The sequence below is a fragment of the Pteropus medius genome, unplaced genomic scaffold, assembly GCF_902729225.1.
Source record: "Pteropus medius unplaced genomic scaffold, Ma_sr-lr_union100, whole genome shotgun sequence".
Lineage (NCBI taxonomy): Eukaryota > Metazoa > Chordata > Mammalia > Chiroptera > Pteropodidae > Pteropus > Pteropus medius.
The window spans coordinates 15,347,634-15,369,109 of NW_024349797.1; the positions used below are offsets into that span (position 1 = coordinate 15,347,634).

At 34.9% G+C, this 21,476-nt stretch overlaps 1 protein-coding gene across 2 annotated transcripts in view; it reads right to left on the reverse strand.

Annotated features, from left to right (window-relative positions):
- The window catches only part of TRIP11 (thyroid hormone receptor interactor 11), a 67,714-nt gene that overhangs the window by 14,292 nt on the left and 31,946 nt on the right, over positions 1-21,476 (reverse strand). For both annotated transcript variants that reach the window (XM_039884039.1, XM_039884040.1), the window contains 5 exons: positions 19,480-19,643; positions 18,021-18,124; positions 14,261-14,360; positions 3,739-3,820; positions 2,816-2,930 (listed from right to left, as the gene is read on the reverse strand). In XM_039884039.1, coding sequence (XP_039739973.1) covers positions 2,816-2,930; positions 3,739-3,820; positions 14,261-14,360; positions 18,021-18,124; positions 19,480-19,643 — 565 coding nt within the window. The remainder of the gene's footprint in view (positions 1-2,815; positions 2,931-3,738; positions 3,821-14,260; positions 14,361-18,020; positions 18,125-19,479; positions 19,644-21,476) is intronic.

A 21,476-nucleotide genomic window follows, 5' to 3' on the forward strand; every position in this document is an offset into this window, starting at 1 on the left:
ACTTAAGAAGGCAAATCACTTCGTAAATTATATAAATGTCTAACCACTATGCTGTAAAGCTAAAATTAATACACAATAATATTGAATGTTACCTGTTTGTTATTTAAAAAAATTTTTAAATATAGCCACTTAATGCTATGAATGTTCCATAAGGGCTAATTTAGCAGCATCCTACAAATTTGGATACTAATTTTCATTTTGAATTGTTTTTTGACTCATGTGTCAGAAAGGCTAAATGACTGACCCAGAGACATAGAGTGAAAACATGGAGGATTTGGAATTTGAATCCGAATCTACCGAATTCCAAAGCTCATGCTCTTAGTCACTATGCATGCTTAGTCAACATGGCAAACCTTTCACACCTCTATATTTTCACATATAGGACTGTTTCTGCCTCAACACTCTTCCTAACTTCTACTTGGCTTTCAAACTTACTGCAAACATTACCTACCTAGGAATAACACTGAAATAAAAAAATCAACAGAGTGAATACTAACATCAGTTGAGGGGTTACTAGATTCCAGATAATATCTATTTAATTTTTTATAACAACCCTGTATGATCAAAAGTATAATTTCCATTTTAATGCTGAGGAAATGTCCAAGGTCATAATCTGGTAAGTGGGTAAGTGCCAGAGGTGATATTTAAACTATTTTCTAGCTCAAAATTCTACTAGAAAGTTTGAGAAGGCTAGGAGCAGGTACCTAGCCAAAGATATCCATCAGAACTCCCTAAAAAGCTTTTCAAAAATATGCAAGCTCAAACCAGTTGCATTATATACACTAACCATGAACAATCCAAAAAGAAATCAAGAAAACAATTCTATTTACAATAGCATCAAAAAAAATTTTTAAAAATAAGAAATAAACTGAATAAATAAATTTAACTGGGACAAAAGACACTAAAGAATACAAAACACTGCTGAAAGAAATTGAAGAAGACATAAATAGATGGAAAGACATCCTACATTCATGGCTTAGAAGATATATTATTGCTAAGATGACAATCTTACACAAAATGATCTGCAGATTCAAGCATTTCCTATCAAAACCTCAACAGCATTTTTTTGCAGAAATAGAAAAATCCATCCTAAAATTCACATGAAATCTCAAGTTGCCCTAAAGATGCAAAATATTTTTGAAAAAGAAAAACAAAATTGGAGGATGCACAATTCCTAATTTCACAGCTTACTAGAACAATAAAGTAATCAAAACTCTGTGTTACTAACATAAAAACAGATACATAAGCCTATGGAATAGAATGAAGAGCCCCCAAATTAATGTTCACATGTATGGTCAACTGATTTTCCATCAGAGTGCCAAAACCATTCAGTAGAGGAAATGACAGTCTTTTCAACAAATATTGCTGGGAAACTGGAAATTTACAGGCAAAAAATGAAGCTAGACCCTTATGTCACTCCATATACAAAATTCATTCAAAATAAATCAAAGACCTAAACGAAAGAACGAAAACTATAAAACTCTTAGAAGAAAACATAGGGGAAAATTGTCATGGCTTTGGATTTGGCAGTGGTTTCTTAAATATGACACGAAAGCGCGAGCAACAAAAAGTAAAAATAGTAAAATTGAACTTCATCAAAATTAAAAATTTTTGTGCAAATAACACTATCAATACAGAATAAGAGAAAATATTTGCAAATTATACACCTGATAAGGGACTGATATACAGATTATATAAAAGACTCCTCCAAGTAAACAAAAAAACAAACAACTCAATTCAAAAATAGACAAAGGACTTTAATAGACATTTCTCCAAAGAAAATATATAAATGGCCAACAGGGCCATGAAAAGATGCTCAACATCACTCACTAGTCATTAGAGAAATGCAAATCAAAATCATGAGATACCACTTCATACCCACTAGGATGCTATTACCAGTTTGCAAAGAGAAGAAAAGAGGAGAAAAGAAAATAGAGAAAAGAAAAAAAGAGAAAAGCGAAGAGAAAAAAGAAAAGAAAGAAAAAGAATAAGTGTTGGCGAGGATGTAGAGAAATTAGAACCCTTATTCACTGCTGATGGGAATGTAAAATAGTGCAGCAGCTGTGGAAAACAGTATAGCAATTCCTCAAAAAATTAAATACAGAATTACCATATGACCCAGCAATTCTACTTCTGGGTTTATACCCAAAAGAATTAAAAACAAGGACTCAAACAGACATCTATATAGCCATGTTCATAGCAGCATTATTTATAATAGTCAAAAGGTAGAAGCAACCAAAGTGTCCATTGCTGATGAATAAACAAAATATAGTATATGCATACAATGCTATATTAATATATTTAACATACTCAAAAAGGAAATATTGACACATGCTACTATATGGATGAATCCTGAAGACATATGCTATGTGAAATAAGCCAGACACAAAAGGATAAATATCATATGGTCGCCAGTGGCTGTTGAGGGTCATGGGGAGGAGAATGAGTAGTTCGTATATACAGGATATTGAGTTTAAATTGGGAAGATGAAAAAGTTCTGAAAATGGTTGGTGGTGATGGTTGAAACAACAATGTGAATGAATACCACTGAACTGTACACTTAAAAATGGTTAAAATGGTAAATTTTTGTTATGTTTTATCACAATAAAAAATAAATTTTAAAAAGTAAAAAAAAAAAATTATACGAATTGAACAAATACACTTTTTCACTGTAATATGAAATGATTCCATTTCCACACTATTAAAAAAATTGTATTCCAGGAAAAGTTATATAACATACAAGGAAAGAAAATTTTATACAACTCCACTGTTTTAGTTATAACTGCATTTAGAATGGCTCACATTGTCCACTTACCTGCTCCATTTCCTCCCTTTTGATACCCAGGATGCTTCCCATTAATCGTAACACTTCATGACGCTGATTTTTTGGTGTGTGGAAATGTCCAATGAAGAGATTTCTCATTAGGACTCTACAAAAATGAAAGCAGAAACTGCTCAACTAACTCAACGAGTTATCTCAATACTTGGTGTACCCAAACAATAAACACTAATCATATAAATATTTCATTGTACTTAAACAATACTTAATTATAAAAAACACTAAACAATATTTTCAAGTAACTTTAGAAAAAATCTTGACACGTCTAACTAAGAATACTTCAAACAACCTAAAATGTATAGCTTTTAAAACATCTCTTATTGGCCATCCACTTTCTTCAACCAAATAACAACTGAGATGGTCCTCATCAGTACTTCTCAGTGCCTGTCTGGGTTGATGTCAACCTTCAGGAGACACTTCAGATTTTTCCCTCCCCAGCTGAAACAGCAATGACAGTTTGTGTGCTTAACGGTCATGCTTATATTTCTCCGTTAGTGTTTATTAAAAATTTGCTAATAATATTGAAATCTTTAAAATATTAATGGTATATTTCATATATACCTAGATGTCAGACCTCATACATGAGCAAAATATGTTCAATTAAGGATAGTAAAGAGTAAAAAAGAATGGTAAGAATAAACTTTTTTCTAAGTGCAGTGGTGATGTTTTAACTCTTCCATATGGTTTTAAGAAAAAGAATTTGAACTGGGAAAATCTATTTAAGCAAGAGAAGAGGAATTATTCTACTGACTCCTCATTAAAACTACCTATATCTCATCGCTATGTAGGAAAAAGAAAAGGCTTTTAAAAACTCAATCACATATAAACATCACATGCATAAGTTTTTGCCATAAAAGTAGTCTCCATAAAATACATAAGAGTTAAAAGGCAGAGCATACTTGTCTACTTTTCCTTCTGTGCTGTTTACTAAGTTCATTAATTTCTTTTGTACATCATCCAGCATTTCTTGTCGGAGCTCATCTGTTACAAAACATGTGAAAAAAGACAGTCATTAACTGATTAAAAAAATAGCACAAATGAATACATAATGAGATCTAAGACATCTTTTCTGAGAATTTTGAATAAATGCACTTATTTTAATTAGGAATTTTTAACTACTTCCACCTCTTCTTTGGTTCAGGTAAGCAGGCTTTCTGGTATAGAAGTTACCTGGAGGCCAGAGTATGCATTAATTCACATGGTTTACCCTCGATAATCAATCCTTTAACAGAAAATTTAAATACCAGAAAAAAAAACAAAAAAGTTTTCATTCTCTTCAGAAACTTAATAGCAAAGAAGAGATTTTCACCATTGCTTCCTTGCATGAAACATTTCCAAAGCCACCCTTTAATGGAAGGAAACAGAAAGGACAATTTTAGATTTTCCTTTTTCCATTTTCCTGGCTGGACTCCGCCTTTCGGTGAGCTAAGTATCTAACACAACTAAGACCATGCATGGCTCAGGATGTAGCTGATAGGGCTAATTCTGGGGTAAATAAATTGCAAAATACAATTCATATTGCTGGTTCTTACAATTTATGACTGATTTAGAAGGATGTTTGGACTATTTTATTTTAAAATTCTTACTTAAAAAGGAAGCCATATATGTAAAATCTTGGTGGAATTCTTGGAATTTGAGGAGTATTAAAGGCAAAATCTAGGATTACGATAGGAAATAGCCTGTTCATAAATTCAACCACGCCCCTGGGCCAAGGATTTCTGGACCAGAGTTCACGCCTACCACCTCAGACATGGACAGTGTGAGCTGAGAGATGCATATTAACTTCAGACTACATCTTAAATTTCATTCTGAAAGAAATGAAGAGAAAGCTGCTTTGCAACAAAGCTCTATATTCAAATCAAGAAACACATCCAAACACTAGACGTGGACCTCTACCCACAAAACTACTCTATGAGTTATGCTGCATTTTCCTAGCAGTAGCTGGATACGAGTTCCTTTGTCAGATATTGTAAATATTTTCTCCCATTCTGTGGGTTATCATTTCACTCTTGACGGTATCCTTTGAAGTAGAAATTTTTTTTCGTTTTCTTGAAGTCCAATTTATTTTTCCTTTTGTTATGCTTTTAGTGTCATATCTAAAAAACCACTGCCTAACTCAACTTCACTGAGATTTACTCCTTTGTTTTGTTCTAAGAGTTTTACAGTTTTACTTCTAAAATATAGGTCTCATTATGACCCATTTTGAGTTAATTTCTGTGCATGGTGTAAGGCAGGGGTCCAATTTCATTCTTGTGCACGTGGATATCCAGATTTTCCAGTGCCATATGTTGAAAAAACCATCCTTTTGCACTCTTGTTGAAAATCTATTGACTATAAATGTATGCTTTAGTTCTGGACTTTCAATCCCCACTGCAAGACTTCTGTAAATGATTTTTCTTCTGCCTGGAAAGCTCCTTTCCATTGGCACTACCTATTAACTCCTATTCACCCTTCACATCTCCGTTCCTAAGTCACTTTCTCAAAATTTTCTCTGAACCTTACAGATTTAAGCCAGGTCCATCTGCTTAATGTTTTTATTCTGTCTTGTACAAGCCTAAAATTCTGACTTACAGTGCTAAATGTATACATAAAATTGTCCAGTTTAACTGTTTGCAATGGCTTATGGTTTTTCTAAATTGCAAAAATCTGAATTGCCAAATGTAATTCATATAATAGGCTAACTTTACCAAAATAGAGATGGTTGCCATAACCATATTATAAAAGTGAGGTTTGTGTTCGGAAAATCTACTACAAACGTTTCCTTTCCTTTCTTTCCAGTAAGGAATTTAAGCTTGGACGTTTAAAAAAAAAAAAAAAGAGAGAGAGAGAGAGAATAAGACTATTACTAAAGTCCGAGTCAGTAAAAGACATTTTAGATTCTTAAGGTGCACGTATATGCTATGAACACATGGTGCTGTCCAGGCCTCTTCTAGTACTACGTTCTGAATGTAATAGAACCCTCGACTATTCATAGTAAATTAACCACTCTGAATTAACAATCCCATGCACGAATTAAAGTAAGAGCCAGAGTAAAGATGGGCACGGTCTTCTCTCTTGCCCTCCTTCTCTCCTTCCCAAAGGCAGCAGAGAAACAGAAGTCAAACTTACCCCAGCCCTACCTTCCCTTTCTCTAAGATCTCCCTTCTCCTACCTTTCTCCTACCATTAATGATTTTTTAAATGTCAAATGTCAAAATGATAATTTTCTAGATATATTGGGTTATATAAAATTAATTAAAATTAATTCCACCTGTATCTTTTTACTTTTTAATGTGGCTACTTAAAAATTTTAAATTTTGCATGTGGCTTGCATTGTATTTTTATTGGATAGCACTGCTTTGCAGCATAACCAGGATATAACCACTACAATATAATTGTCTCTTATTAAAAAAGAAAAGACAATACTGAATGATAAATGGACATCTTCAGAGTAAAATTCATGAAGCAAAGAGTTGATTCTGACAAAAATGATTTTAGGAAGATGAATTAGAAAAATATAACTTTGCTCTATGAAAAACTAATAAAAAATCTGTCTTAATAAAGTTCATGTCAAAAAAAATTTTCTTGATGAAAATTCAATATTGGTATCATTTTGAATAAAATCTCTGTGTTCTGAAAGGCAGGATCAAAACATACTTAAGTCCAAAATAATAAGGTAAAAGTTTCTTAAACTCATTGTCAGAATACAAGTTAGTCCTGAGCTAATGTGATAGAGAACTGATAACTCTGCATACCTTGCAGGCAATGAAGAAAGCTGTTTCGAATTCAAGTAGTTTAAACATATTCTGATATTTGAGTCTAGAAAAAACCCTCAGAATTTGGGGGAAGAAGTTGGAAGGCTAGTATTAACCAGGAAAGGTTTAGAAAAGAAAAGAAAGTCAAATACTGACTTCAAAGGTCCCTACAGACTCTCTTTCTCTCCAGGAACCCTTATTCTCCTCCCATCAGAGATTCTGAATATTTCTCCACAAAAACTGAACACTAATTCAAACCACAATTTGAAATCATAACTGTATTTATATGGGCAGGCAAAATACAGTTATTCAGAAATGAGTTTTTAGCCAAATAAAATATCCCTGTGAAATAATCTAACATGCTCAAAAAATTCTTTCAAAGTTAAAAAAAAAAAAAAAAGGCAGCAGGGGGTACATTTTAAAGTTGAGCAATAAAGCAATTGAGATTTAGTCTAGTTTAGGAAAGAGTTACTCTGAACATATGATATCCTAAAATCTGCCATATCATAGCCTCTCTCAATAATGCCTAGAGATTGCACCATGGCCTTCATCACTTGATTTGAAATCAAAACAACATAAAATGTAACTGACTACAACAAATCAGCACATCATAATTTTACATTTTATTTGTGACTAGTAACACTGTACTATAATACTGTCTTCAGAGAACATCATAAAATTAAGTCACACTCTTACAAAGTCATTTGGCTATTTCATGACTAAGCTCCCCTGGACAAGAGTCAAGTCCAGTTTAATAGTCACCTGACTAAGAACAGTGGTTGGAGCAAGACTTGAGGATTAGGAGACCTGCATATGAATTATGGTCCTGTCACAAGACCTGGATATGAATCATGGTTCAGTCACTAGGGCCAGACTTTGTTGCCTATTTTGCAAAATAAGCACGCTTATCTCAAAAGATTTTTCAGAATCTACTGACTGGTTAAATGTGACTTCTCTAAACAGTAAAGTGCTATATAAAGCATTAGTATTCATTCATCTGATTTCTTAAAATATCGTCGTTCAACCGAGCCCTATCCAATATCAATAATACATATTACTTCGGTTAACATTAACGTTGATAGTTTTTCCTCCATTTTGCCTTATTTGTCATCTTTACGAACCAAGGCAAAGGAATCAGTAGAAGAAAAAAATGTGAAAAAGATGATTTCATTTATATATATTTCAGAAAATAAACTGGGCATAGTGTCTTACTTGCACTGGCACTTAAAAAATTTAATTTAAATCTTATACATTAAATCCAACATAATGAAATTTAGCCTCTTCATTTAAATATAATCAAAGCAAAAGCTAGAAATTAGTCTTTTTATTACAGAATTTCAATGTATACAAGATCATTTTCCTCATAACACCAAGTGACATTTTAAAAAGGCATCTTGAATTTACTTATATTTGAAGTTAAGAGATTAGCATCTGCTTTGTCTTTTAACTCAATCTTTTCAACTATATTGGAGACAGAATTTTAAGGTGTAGAATACATGGTGAATACTTTCTTTTTCCATAATTATAATTATTAATTGCTAGGTGAAAGGTAATTTTTGAAATTCTACTTCCTAGCAAAAAAAGAACTCACGGAAGAATTTTATTAATAATGGTATAACTTCATTAATTTAAATTTTACTGGATCAGAGTCAGTGATTAAACTGAAATTATCGATGCTAAGGTACACTGGATTATTTGTACAGTTAGAGTTACTATGTGCATTTGAAAATATTTTGTATAAATATTTTCAATGTAACCAGATCAAATTTATTTTCCCTCTCCACAGTCCTCCCTCAATCCTTTGGTATGAATTCAGGTCATTTGTACTGCATTTTTTCATATCAAAACAAAAAATTTTTTTTAAAAGATTGAATACTGTGAGTCAGGTTATATATTTAAGTTTTAAAGGTTCACATAGGCCAGCCATATCCCCACCCAAAGGACTGCAATTTCATCATTGAAAAGTCATTATGATAATTTTGCCACTTGCTGAAAGTCATCAGTACTATAGAAAATATACTAATGACAAAAAGCTTTCTAAGCTGCAGACTGAACCTCAACTCATTTCTGAGAGCTCCCTGTTGCAAATCAGCACAGAGTAAATCCGGCACCCAAAATGTTTTTTTTTCAGCCCACATAGGGTTATTATTTTTTTTTTTAGAAAACCTTAAATGAGGTGCCACATTTATATATTGGAATATTTCACATAGAAGTCTACATTTCCAGTGTCTCTTGAGAGATCTGAAGATGTGGCCACACTGGGCCACATTCTTACATGGCAAGTTGGGTGGAGCTGAGGTTTGCTGCCCCCTATGAGGAACTCTCCAATTCACCATAGTAGTCTCTGCTCTTCTATGTTACAATTTGGGCCCCAGTTTACAATTTGTGTTTGTGATCCATACTCAGAGTTTCATTTCTTCACACAGCAACCCATTTCTACCTCTACCCACTCTGCACTCAACACACCCTGCCACCCCCCACGCACACTCTTATGGTCATTACTAGTTTACACAATCTTCAGCCAGTTTCCAGATTATGCCAGAGCTTCACATGAATTCCTCCCTCTCTAGAATGCTCTTCCCCAACTCCCTGCCTGTTTAGCTGCACCTATTCATCATGCGAGTGAGGTCAAGTACACTCTTCACTGGCCTTTCCCACCCTGCCGCGCCACCACTGCCAAGTAGAATGGACCGCGCCTTCCTTTCTGAACACCTCGCTGCACCTATGTGTTTACATGCAGCCTTCCCTTTGTGCGGGACGGTAAGCCTCCTGAACGCAGGACCTTGTCCCCTATCTTCATAGCTCTAGTGCCTATTTTAGTGCTACTACATAACAGAAAACAATGAATTTTTGAAAAATAAATTAAAGAATGACTGATTTTTCTCTGGAAAGGGAGACTATCTGGGAAAAACAACACAGGACAAAAAGAATAAATGATTTATGTTCTGAATTACTCATCCATATGAGGGAAAATACACAAAACATTAATTCAAAACATTCTTGTCGCAATATAATTTACTTTTTCCTTTATACTTAGAAGAATTAATAAAACACACATGTAAAAATATAACCATTAAGTTGAAAAGGGCTTAATTATTTATCTAACTGATACAAAATTTTTCTTAACTAAAATTTTGGCATTGTGTAGTATGCCCAGATGTTTATATCATCACAAATAATTTTTTTTAACCATTTATGGCAATTCAGAAAACTGCATCTGGTATTTCTTATATGTTTCCTCTAAAATCACCACTTCTGCCAAAAACATCTATAAAGAAATCCCTCAAAAGGTTTGGGTAACAAAGCGTCTGGGAATGTATTTGGCCTATGTTCAACAGGACATTATATGTTTTCTTGTATAAATCATGTCCTGGAAAACGGGAATGTCTTTATTTAAAATAAAAACTCTACCAGCCAGCACCATAAAGGTAGTTCCATGAAAAGCATTTTAAACTTCTTTCATATTTGTAGCTTTAAAACACATTTTTATGCTTCATATTACAGGTTTACTAGGTCTCATTTTATACATTCTTCTAGATTTTCTGGGGGAAAAAACACTAAGGAAATTTTCCATTCTCAACTCATAGAAGACTTTTTTAAAAGCAGTCACCAAACCCTCCTTTAAAAAAACAGTAATCGGGCATAAAGATACAAGTATAAACTAGTAGGCAGACCAAAAAATTTTCCCAGTGCTAGTATCTAAACTTATATCGTTTATGAAAACTTACTGTTCTTTGTGTACTACAAAATTCACCATCCTTTTGAATAAGTTATCAAAACAAAAACTATTTTGTACTTTCAACTTCAATTTTATATCATTTTCATTTAAGCAGGAATTTTTCTCAAGGATGATGGTAAAGAACAAGAAGCATAAGAAGGAAAATGTCAAATTTGGCCATAAATATAGCAAGATAACATATCTTTTAATGGTTAAGCTGTAGTCTAGGTTTCTATAGGTGTATATTTTCCCATGAATGACAATTCCATAGAAATATGAACTCTGATCAACTAAGAATAGTTAATGAAAGACACTGTCCTATGTTAGAGGGCTAGTGTCTTGAGGTCGAAAAATCAATAAAAATATAAGACGGCATGTGAAATAAGCCTTTGGAGCAATACTGAAACAGAATACTTTCAGGTAAAATCTTGCAAGAATAATTTCTAAAAGGAAGGAAAGACGTAATTCTAGTCAACACTATCTATTAAAATATAACACCTGTAATATCTTGGGGTTTTCTTTCATTGCTACTTTATCTTGGTGGGAGAGAGGGAGGAAAGACGTTCTTAAACTTTCAGGGTGAAACCCTACTACTGGTTTAGGGCTCTGCTCCAGTTCCTTTCCTCCATGGAATGTCCCTGACCCTCCCTGGTCTTCCTGGGGAACGAAATGTGCACTATCTTAAGACTATGAACCTATGGTGTGTCTGTGCTCTGTGTTACTTTCTCGAAACAAGGATTCCTAACTAACATGCCACACAGTATCTAAAATGAAGCCAAGTAGTGGTTCTCATTAAGTACTTAATGCCTGATAAAGCATTTTCATACAAAGCCTGTTAATATCCTGAACTCTTAAGCGCAGTTGCACATATTTGGGACTAACAATTACGTATTCTAAGAACAACTGAAATCATCAATAATTTACTGTTTTAACACTGATATTATACGCAATAGCTCCCTTTTCATATCTGACCAGACTGAATCATTTCATCTTTAATAGCAATGACATAATCAAGCATTTCAAATAAAAAAAAATCACTTTTTAAAGTGAGTTTCCTAATAATTGTTTAAATGTTGAAACTTCATATCAACTAATCATCAGTCTGCAGATGCTTAGAGATAAAACAATACTTTGCTTCTACAATTCAAGTCTCTATGTACTTCCTTGCAACAAAAGCCAATCTGTCCTTTTCAAAATTGTTTCTCCTGGCAAATATTTTTGCTGTCTGGCCAAGTTTTGTGTTAAAAATAAAGTACAGTATTACATCAATCAACATTTAAAGTACTTAATGATCTACGAAAGAAAATATACAATGATCTTTTGAAACAACCAAGTCAAAATTTTATTTATATTATCAAATCAAGAGTGCAGCTTTGAGAAAATGAAATCACATTTTTGTTAAGAGATATAAAAGCAGTATCAAGCGTTTAGGTAATAAAAGAAAACAGATTGTTAAGAAGAACTGTAAATGGCAAGAATAGCTTAAAGACAGCAGAACTAACTGTCTATTTACTCCCCTTCCTGTCTGTGCAGTACTGGCCTCTTGCCTGCCCTTTCAAATACCAGTTGTATAAGCATGAACGAGAGCTTTTTCTGTAGCTAATGTTGGGTCCACAAAACCAGTGCAAAGTTGCTGTGCATTTACAATGAATATTAACTGTAACTTCTTACATGAATAGGGACCTAAGTCACCTAAGACTTGTCATTTATAATCAAAATCTGAAAATATTCTACTATTCTACTGGGGGCCTAAATGGGTGCCTGAACAAGTACTAAGTAGTGCAGGGACTTTCATAATATTCAGCGACTACAAAAAGTCATAGAATTTTTTTATCTTACCATCATCTGCTGAAAATGACTCAGGTAGATGTCTAAAGGGGGATGTGATGTTAAATATTATAATAGCGTGACATGCAGCAGTGAGCTGTCACACAGATCAGTGAATTGGTTCAGAATACTGCCTTTTCACCTCCATTAGTCTAGCCCCACCCTAAGATATCAATTCTTTGGCTAATCCTTTGGGTGCCTAGTGTGTCTCCTCTGAGTTGCTCATGTGTTCTAGATCAGCAGTCCCCAACCTCTTTGACACCAGGGACCAGTGCTCCTATGAGACTCTAATGCCTGATGATCTGAGGTGGAAGTGAGGTGGGGATGCTAGCTCTGGGGAGCAGCTGCAAATACAGACAAAGCTTCGCTGGCTCGCCTTGCTGTTCACCTCCTGCTATGCAGCCTACTTCCTAACAGGCCACAGGCTGGTATCAGTGCGCGGCCTAGGGGTTGGGGACTTCTGTTAGATAATGCTGCAGCTGCACTGGCCTTCAACCTAACTAGACTGGTTTCCGAATATATACTGCCTCCATATAAGGGCAACCATTTCAACATGTAGGATACAACAGAGGATACTGTGCTGTCTTCAAAGGAGATGGAGATATACACAACAAATATAGGTCAGATTATAAATAACCACTTTCCTGTCAGGAAGAAATCAGTAACATGGAAAGAACATGAGCTTTGGTCAAGGGTCATGCAGCTCAATGCTGCATGTCACGCTATTATAATATTTAACGTCATATCCCCTTTTAGACATCCACCTGAGTCATTTTCAGCAGATGATGGTAAGATGAAAAATTCTATGACTTATTGTAGTTGTTAAATGTTATCAAAGTCCTTCCACTACTTAGTATTTGTTCAGGCACCTATTTAAAAGAGAAGAGTTCCAATCTCAGTTTAACTTATAAAATGGAACTAATATCCCCTACTTTACTTGTAAAGAATAAACAAGGGAAGACTAAATAATACAGTATATGTTATGTAAAATGTCCATGATACTCAATATATAACTGTTTGCTTGCTGCCTTTTTCCATCTCCTTTACGAGATTTAGAGTTCCAAGGCTAGCCAAGTCTTATATAGTAAACAGAGGACTTTTAGTTGGGCAGTAATTTGCCTCATAATCAAGTTATCTTGAGGAAAACTACATCGAATGGTCTATCTTATTGTTTTCTGTATTCCTAAAAATCATCTCCTGTCTCCTACTGGATGTAGGCCCACTTACTGGGCTTGTCCTTTGGTACCCACGTTTCGGTGGTCCTTCTCTGCTGCTTCCTTAGCAACCGAGTCACTATTTCTGTAGTCTGACAGTATTTCTGCTGTACCATTTTCTATTTTTGCCTATTTCTAATTTCTATTTATTTTAGGTGGTACTTCTTAGTCCACATGTGCAGGTGCTCACAGTGCAAGCTGGTGCATTTCTAGGTTCCACTATCACCTTTACAGTAACTTTAAATCATTACCTACTAAATGCAGCCCAAGAATGGCTTCGGCTTCCTGGGGCCCCTTAAATCAGAGATTAAATGAGGACATGCCATCTTTGTCAGCTGTTAGATCCAACAAGCACTTATTAACCATCTGATTATCTGAGGTCCAACTGAAAATCCTAAACACAGGACTCACCTTAGGGAACTGACAGGATTTACGAGAAACCTTACAAGCATCAAAAAATACATGATGAGTGCTCTGTATGTAAAGCACCATCTATAATCATAAAAAGCTAGTTCTAACCAGACATTCATTATACAAAAACATTACTCCTTTACTTGGCAATGCTGCACACTCTAACACATCCGATGGCTTTAGGCAGGATGAACATGGATTGATTAAGGAGAAGTCATAATCATAAAAGGTCAGGTCGGTCCAATCAACTTCCTTGATGGTCAACAGGGTGACAGCCAACACACCTGGTCTGCCTCAATACCAAGGAAAACTAACTGGACAGCCAGGGCCAATTTATGACTCTGGTTTCACTAGGATCATATTCAAATTGAAGCAAACTGGTCATGGGAGATGGAAATGGAAGTCACCTACCAAAGGAAGCTGGTCTCACCCAACTGTACTGCTCCCTGGGGAAAGCCTACATTTGATTCAACACCAGTGTTGTAAGGGGGACAAAAAGGAAAAGAAAAAAAACCTACTTTGTTTTTTAAGTTCTTCCATTTGTTCTTCCTTTAAATCTAACTGTTCCGTGAGTCTTGATGCTGCATCCAATGCAGCATTTGCTTCATCCAAACGCTCCTGAGGATGGAAAGTTCATTAAAAAGCAGCATGAAAAACTATTTCACAAACTACAGGGCTGGAAGACATCTTAGAATCAATCAATCCTTTTTAGTTCAGCTGATGAAGCTACTCCTCTGTGATGCTGGGCAAGATCACACAACGAATAAATGTCAAAGATAGAACCCACACTTCACAACACAATTTGGTCTCCTTTAGAGTAACTAATTAGAAAAGGAGGATGCCACAAAAAGACAACATGGTGACGAAAGTAAAAAAAAAAAGTAGCAATAATAAGAGAATAAAAGCTACAAAAAGCAGATACAAAAAGTCAAGATGTTCTTTTCAATTTTTGCAAGCCTAATGGGTATACAGTGATGTTTCATTATTATTTTATTAATTTTTATTTCTATAACTACTAGTGAACTTGAGCACTTTTCATGTTTACAGGACAGCTACACCTGCTATTCTGTGAAATCCTCTTTGCATATCTTGCCCGTTTTTCTACTGAGCTGTCTTTTATCAGTTTGTAAGAGCACCCTGTATCGTAGATATGAACCCTTTGTCATCAGTGCTACAAATTTCATTTGGCAGACCTGCCAATTGTCTATTGACTGAATAATATCTTTTGCCATGTAAAAGTGTTTAAAGTGAATATAGTCAAACATGCCTACTTTGTTTTTATAGCTTCTTGAGTTTTAGTCTTGGTTAGGCTCCTCCTTGTCCCTAGACTGTACATGTGGTCTTCTAGATTTTCTTAAAAGATATTTAATTTTTTAAAAAAATTTACATCTTTAAAATAATGTTTCTCAATGGAGAGTGCTTTTGACACTCCTGGCCCCTGACCACTAAATGCCAGAAGACCCAGGCAGTCACTGTAACAACCAAGGATACCTCCAGACTTCCGGGACCACTCTCAGCTGAGAATCCTCACTTTAATACAATTGGAATTTACTTTTGTATATGATGTAAGATGGGGCTCCAATTTTTATTTTCTTCCATATAGACAGCCAGTTGTGCCAACATCATTTATTAGATAATATATCTCTTTTCCCATCAAATTGAAATTGGTTTAGTTTAGGATTTAGTTTTAAACTCTTGATTATATCTTGAGCTCTATTTCTAGGTTGTCCTCTGTTCCACTAATCTAGTCAATATGGTATTGATTTATGGCTCTATTTTGATATTCAGTAGGTGAGTCCTTCCTCACTGCTGTTCTTTCACACAATTTTCTTGGCTACTCTATAGAGTATTCACCAATGTAAATTTCAGGTCAACTTTCACCATCTTGAATCAGAGCGTGACAGCTTTTCGACGTGTCATCTTGGATAGGTCTGAGTCCCCAGTTATTCAATCAAACACAATCTACATGTTTCTGTGAAGGTATTTTACAGAACAATCAAAATACTCCTAATCAGTTCAATTTAAGGAAGACACATTATCCTGGATAATCGTAGTGGGCTTGCTTGAACCAGCTGAAAGTCCTTGAAAGCAGGGCTGAGGTTTCCCCAAAAGACAGAAGAAATTCCTTCTGTGGACAGCAAGTTTGGCCCGTGACCATGGAGTCCCATCCTGCTTGTGGGGTTCTTTCCTAACCACCTGGGAACAGCAACTTTGGCCCCAGCCTGTGAGTTCCAGTCGGCCTGTGCTGTGATCTTCCCATTTTGACTGCCGGGCCTTACCAATTTTGAACTTGCTTAGCCAGCCCCCAAAATCACATTGCCAATTCCTTGTAATAAATCTCATAGGTGTGTATCCATATATAACACACATATATCAATAATTACGTGTATATGTTTGTACATATGTGTTCATACATAAAATGTTTAATATTCAAAATCTGCAAAGCTAAATGTAGTATAAAGAAAATTTAAATAAGCTTTCAAATGATTTTTTTTAACCTCATAGCATTTACATTTAAGAAATTATTAAAACTCAAAACTACATCAAGACTTCAAAAATTAAGTTAGATTTTGTTATTCTTTCTATCATCTGTTTGGTTTTTATTTCATTAATTTCAGCTCTTATCTATTAATTCCCTCTTTAGTTTCTTCTGATTTATTTTGTTCTTTTTCTAAATATATGTTACATTTTAAATTTTAAAAATAAAGCTAGTTTAAAAAGAAAATGTGACTTCCATTCCAGTAATATGACAGACTATATACTCCGGACCCACTGGAAACAACTAAAAGTGTTAGATAAAATATCTTTTTAAATGTATTAATGAGCTGACCAGAAAGGAAGCATAAAGGTCAATAAACATATTAAAAGATGCTTGACTGACCTCATTAGTAGTCAGAGAAATGCAAATTAAAACCATAAGAAGATAGCCCTTCCACTACCACACTGGCAAAAATGTAAACTATTCTGATAATGCCACCAAGTGTTGCCAAGGAGGTAGAACTCTCATGCACACTGGCAGGAGTAAATTAGCACAACTGGCAACATTTAATAAAGTCGAAATTGCTCATACATATCCCACGACTCAGCAATGCCAATCAAGACACACACCAGAAAGAAATTCTTGTACATGAACACCAGAAGGTATAAACAAAGAAGTTCAAAACCACATTGTTTATATCAGAAAATGAAATGTTCTTTAGCAATAAAACAGGTAAATTACATATTCATGTAATGAATAGAACAGTGAAAATAATGAACTGTCTGCACACAGTAACACACAGTAACATCACTGAAACTCATGACATAATACTAAGCAAAAAAAGCAAGTCACAGAAGAATGATTCAATTTATATACAGTTCAAAATTCCATTTATACAGTGTTCAAAAATATGTAAAACAAACTGTATTGTTTAGAGTGCAAATCTGTATGTGATAAAACCATTAAAAAAATTAAAAAACCAAGGGGGTGACAAACTTAAAATTTTGGAGTAGTGAGTTACCCAGGACGTGATAAGAGGAGGATGAAGTGAGGAGAGCACAAGGAGCTTCAAAGGACAACGTTCTATTTCTTATACTGTGTGGTGAGCATGTGGGTATTTGCTGTATTGCTATCCTTATATTTTATACATATTATCTATATATTTAATAAAGATTTCAAACCTTTAAAGGAAACGTGGCTTCCCTTATTTGGAATATTAATGTGCCTGAATAGCATATTCACCAGTAATGACATGTAAAGAAATTTTATTACTTTCCATCAGCTATCACCAGAGTCTACTCATGACTTAGAAAGTTTATCCTAAATCTAAAAGCAGGTTGCTTTCGTGTCATCTGTCTTCATGAGGGTTCGTTTTATTTATGTCTTATGTATAATTTTTGTATGTATGAAATGCAGCATAATAAATAAGAAGAAATATTTTAAAGGATTATGCTGCAAGAGAAAAAGATCTAATGGGATAATATACATTATTTTAATCCATGTGAAATACAGTATGCAATATATTTTAAAAAGAGAAAATTATAAAGTTAAAACTGTAGATTTTTTCTTGTGATCTCTAAGATACCCATCTATACTAATGAATTTAAATCTCCTATCATCTCATATTTGCTGTGTCCTGAGTGTCCTGTTCCCTCTTATGCCCCAGCACAGGGTACAGGTTAGCCACTCAAACAATATTTACTAAATTATTTGTTTAGAAGATTATTTCCAAGACAAAGATTCTACAACTAATTGTTTCATTAATAATAAAATTACAAGGAAAAATTATTTCAACCAACCTGTAATGACAGTATTTTTCCTTCCATATTTTCGGCTTTTTTCTTCCATTCAGCTACCAGCTGTTGGTTCTTTTCTAGTTCGGCAGAATACATAGCTTTTTCCTCTAAAAAAGAAAAAAAGTTACTTAAACGCATATGACTGAGTGGAAGAAGCCAATCTGAAAAGGCTACATACTGTAATATTCCAACTATAATGACAATTCTAGAAAAGGCAAAACTATGGTGGCAATAAAAAGATGAGTGTTTGCAGGAGGTAACGAGGAGGATGAACAGGCAGAGTACAGAGGACTTTCAGGGCCGTGAAAATACTCCGTATGACATTATCATGATGGAAATGTGTCATTACACATTTGTCCGGATCCACTGAATGCACAACACCGAGAGTGAAGCCTCGGGTGAACTATGGACTTTGGGTGACGATGATGTGTCAGCGTAGGCTCATCCTTGGTAAAAAATGTCTCAACAAGAAAATTATATACCTTTAGTGATAATATCAACTGGATTTAAGTAATGAGATCAGTTTCCTCTGCCTAAATGCTTCTCCATCTTGCCCATCTTGCAAACTCTTCCCCCCTTCAGAACTCCACTCACATATTTCCTCTTTGGCAAAGCTTTCCCTATGGCCTCGGTACCACACTACTTTGCACGCATGTCCACTCTAGCATTATACAGAGTCGACCTAGAGAAATCTTATACTTAAAATTCAAGATTTCAACCATATGAGTAACCCTGAAGGTGTACATTCATACAAGTTTAAACTTCAGCTGAGACACGTAACTATAACCCCTGTCGCTTCACCCCCTCACCACCCACCTGCCTCCCACTAGCAGTTAATTCACTGCCAATGATTACTGAACGTATGAATAGACAAGCAGACGGGTGAAAGAACTAAAGGGGGTAAATCGGAAGATAGTTGGTAGATGTGAAAAAGCATATTGTTATTGGGGTAAAACTTCTCTGGTCGCTGTTACTGTGTTTCTAGAAAAGTATTTTTCACCTAATTAGAAAATGTAGTTACCGCAAAGTATAGATGAAGAGCTAAGGACAAGTTCATCAATACTTCAAAGGACAGTAGTTACTGATGATTAACTTTTGGAAGTGGGTTCAATCTCCAATATCTCAGAACCAGACCATCTTTTCTACATGTGGGCCCCACTCGTCCTTTGTATTCCCCTCTTCATCACATGATCCTTTCTATGTGACCCTCACACTTCCCCCAATGGTCACCTTAACTTGTCATGATACTAAACCAAAATTTTAAATACTATAGTTTATGTTCTGCAGTCTTAATTGTAAAAGCAGTCTAAATTAACTTAATGACTACTTATCTTTCCCCCCTACAGATGGGTAACCTTTCAAAGATATCCCTACACCTAATCAAAAATAGCATTCAAATAAGCCAACATTCCCGGTAACTACAGTAATTTTTCTGCACTGAAAGGCTGACCATACAACGTACCTTGTTGGAAATGCTCTAGTACCATCTGCAGGTTGGAGAGTGACAGAGCATACTGCTTTACTTGTTCCTGAGACAGAGAAAGCTGCAGGGCAGTCTCATCCCTTTGCTTAGAGACTATATTCAGTTGTTCCTGTAATGACTCTACCTGCAAACTGGCTTGATGGCTTCAAACAAACAAAAAATAAAAGTCAAACTGTTTCTATTTAGGTACTTTACAAGATGAAACATCTTCCCTACATTTTACTGGATTAAATGCAAGTTAGATTTCAAAGTATTTAGATAACTTTAATAAGATGAAGCCCCTTCTCTACCTTTTTTTTTTGTGGTAAAATATACATAGCATTTATCATTTTAACCATTTTTAAGCATAGAGTCCAGTGGCTCTAAGTACATGCACACTTGTACAATCACTACCTTCCATCTCCAGAATTTTTTTCATCTTCCCAAGCTGAAACTCCACTCATTAAACGATAACTCCCCTTCCCCCAGCAACCATAATTCCACTTTCTGTCTCTATGAATTTGACCTTCCCTACATTTTACTGCCCTAAATTCAAGTTAGAGTTCAAAGAAACTTGAAGAGTGCCCCTGATCTTTGTTGTTTTTGTTAATCCAACCATCCTTTCTGTGAAAGTAACTGTGAATAAATGGTAGTCAATTTAAATACAGAATTGGGCTAAACAAAAAATGCCACTATAAAAAAAATTTACAAATACCCCGCAACCTTCATGTTTCCAGGCTAAAACTCTACGATGTTTTATATCATATATCATATATCATAAAATTATAAGTTGTAAGGGACCTTGGAAGTCATTTTGTCGGGCTTCCAACCCAACAAGCAATGAATTCTATGACACGCCCTTGCTTTTAACACTTGCAATCATGGTGAAGTCATGACTTTCCTAAGATTAGCCCACTGATTAACTGCTCTGATTACTAGTTATCTTTTACCATCACCTTTCTGCTTATACTAAATAACCCCTATACCTGCCCCAAATAATAACTCAGAGTTCTCTAAGAGATTTATATAGCACCTACCCAGGCTTATGTCACTGATGTACTTCTTTAATGTATAATTATTACATACAAAATAGAGCAATAGTCTTTCCTAAGTTTTTAACATCCAGGTAAATTCTTATTCGAGAGCAGCCCATCAAAGCTCATTAAGAGCAGCTAACTTTGAAGAAACTTTACCCAATAGCACCCTCTTGTGGAAAGAGGAGTAAATTGATAATCAAGGGACGAATGCCCTCAAATGTCCCTGGGTTTTATTGAACTTTGTTAGTTAGCAAATCGCTCAAAGGGTGATTGTAAGAATGAAATGAGCAGTGATGTCACTCAAAAAATTAATAAATTTCCAGTTATTACTGTTGTTAAGGGGCTCAAAACACCACAATCTGGTTTGTAGATTTGAGTTACTACTTATGTAACAAATATTTCCTGATGATCTATTAAACCTATGTATAAGAATATATGCTTGTGGGAAGAGTACAAAATAAATGGCATCATTTCTACCCTAAGTGACTTTACATTCCATTGGGTGGGAAGAACTGTAAGATAGTCAACAATTACCTGCACCCTAAAGTAAAATATAAGTGCCCTATCAGACTAAATAAAACATTCTTTAGTAAGGAACTGTTTCTATTTGAGGAAAACAAATTCTTTTATTTGAGTAGGTCTGATGAATGGGAAACTGTGAGGGATCAGGCCTATTTTCAGGTAGAAGGATATGAAATGAAAAAGCAGGGGAAAAAGAAAAACAGTAGCTGTTCCTGAGAAACTGAGTAATACGGTTTGGCTGAATGTACATGATAGTGAGAAATAAGGCTAAGGGTAGACAGCCTGGGACCAAATCATGAGCATCTACCCTGGTCTGAAAAAAAGGAGTAACAAGATCACAGCTTTACTTAATGAAGGTTATTCTGGTAATTATTATGAAGGGTGACTGAAAGGGGGCAGAGACTGGAAACTACTTTAATTAGAAAAAACAGGGCCTTA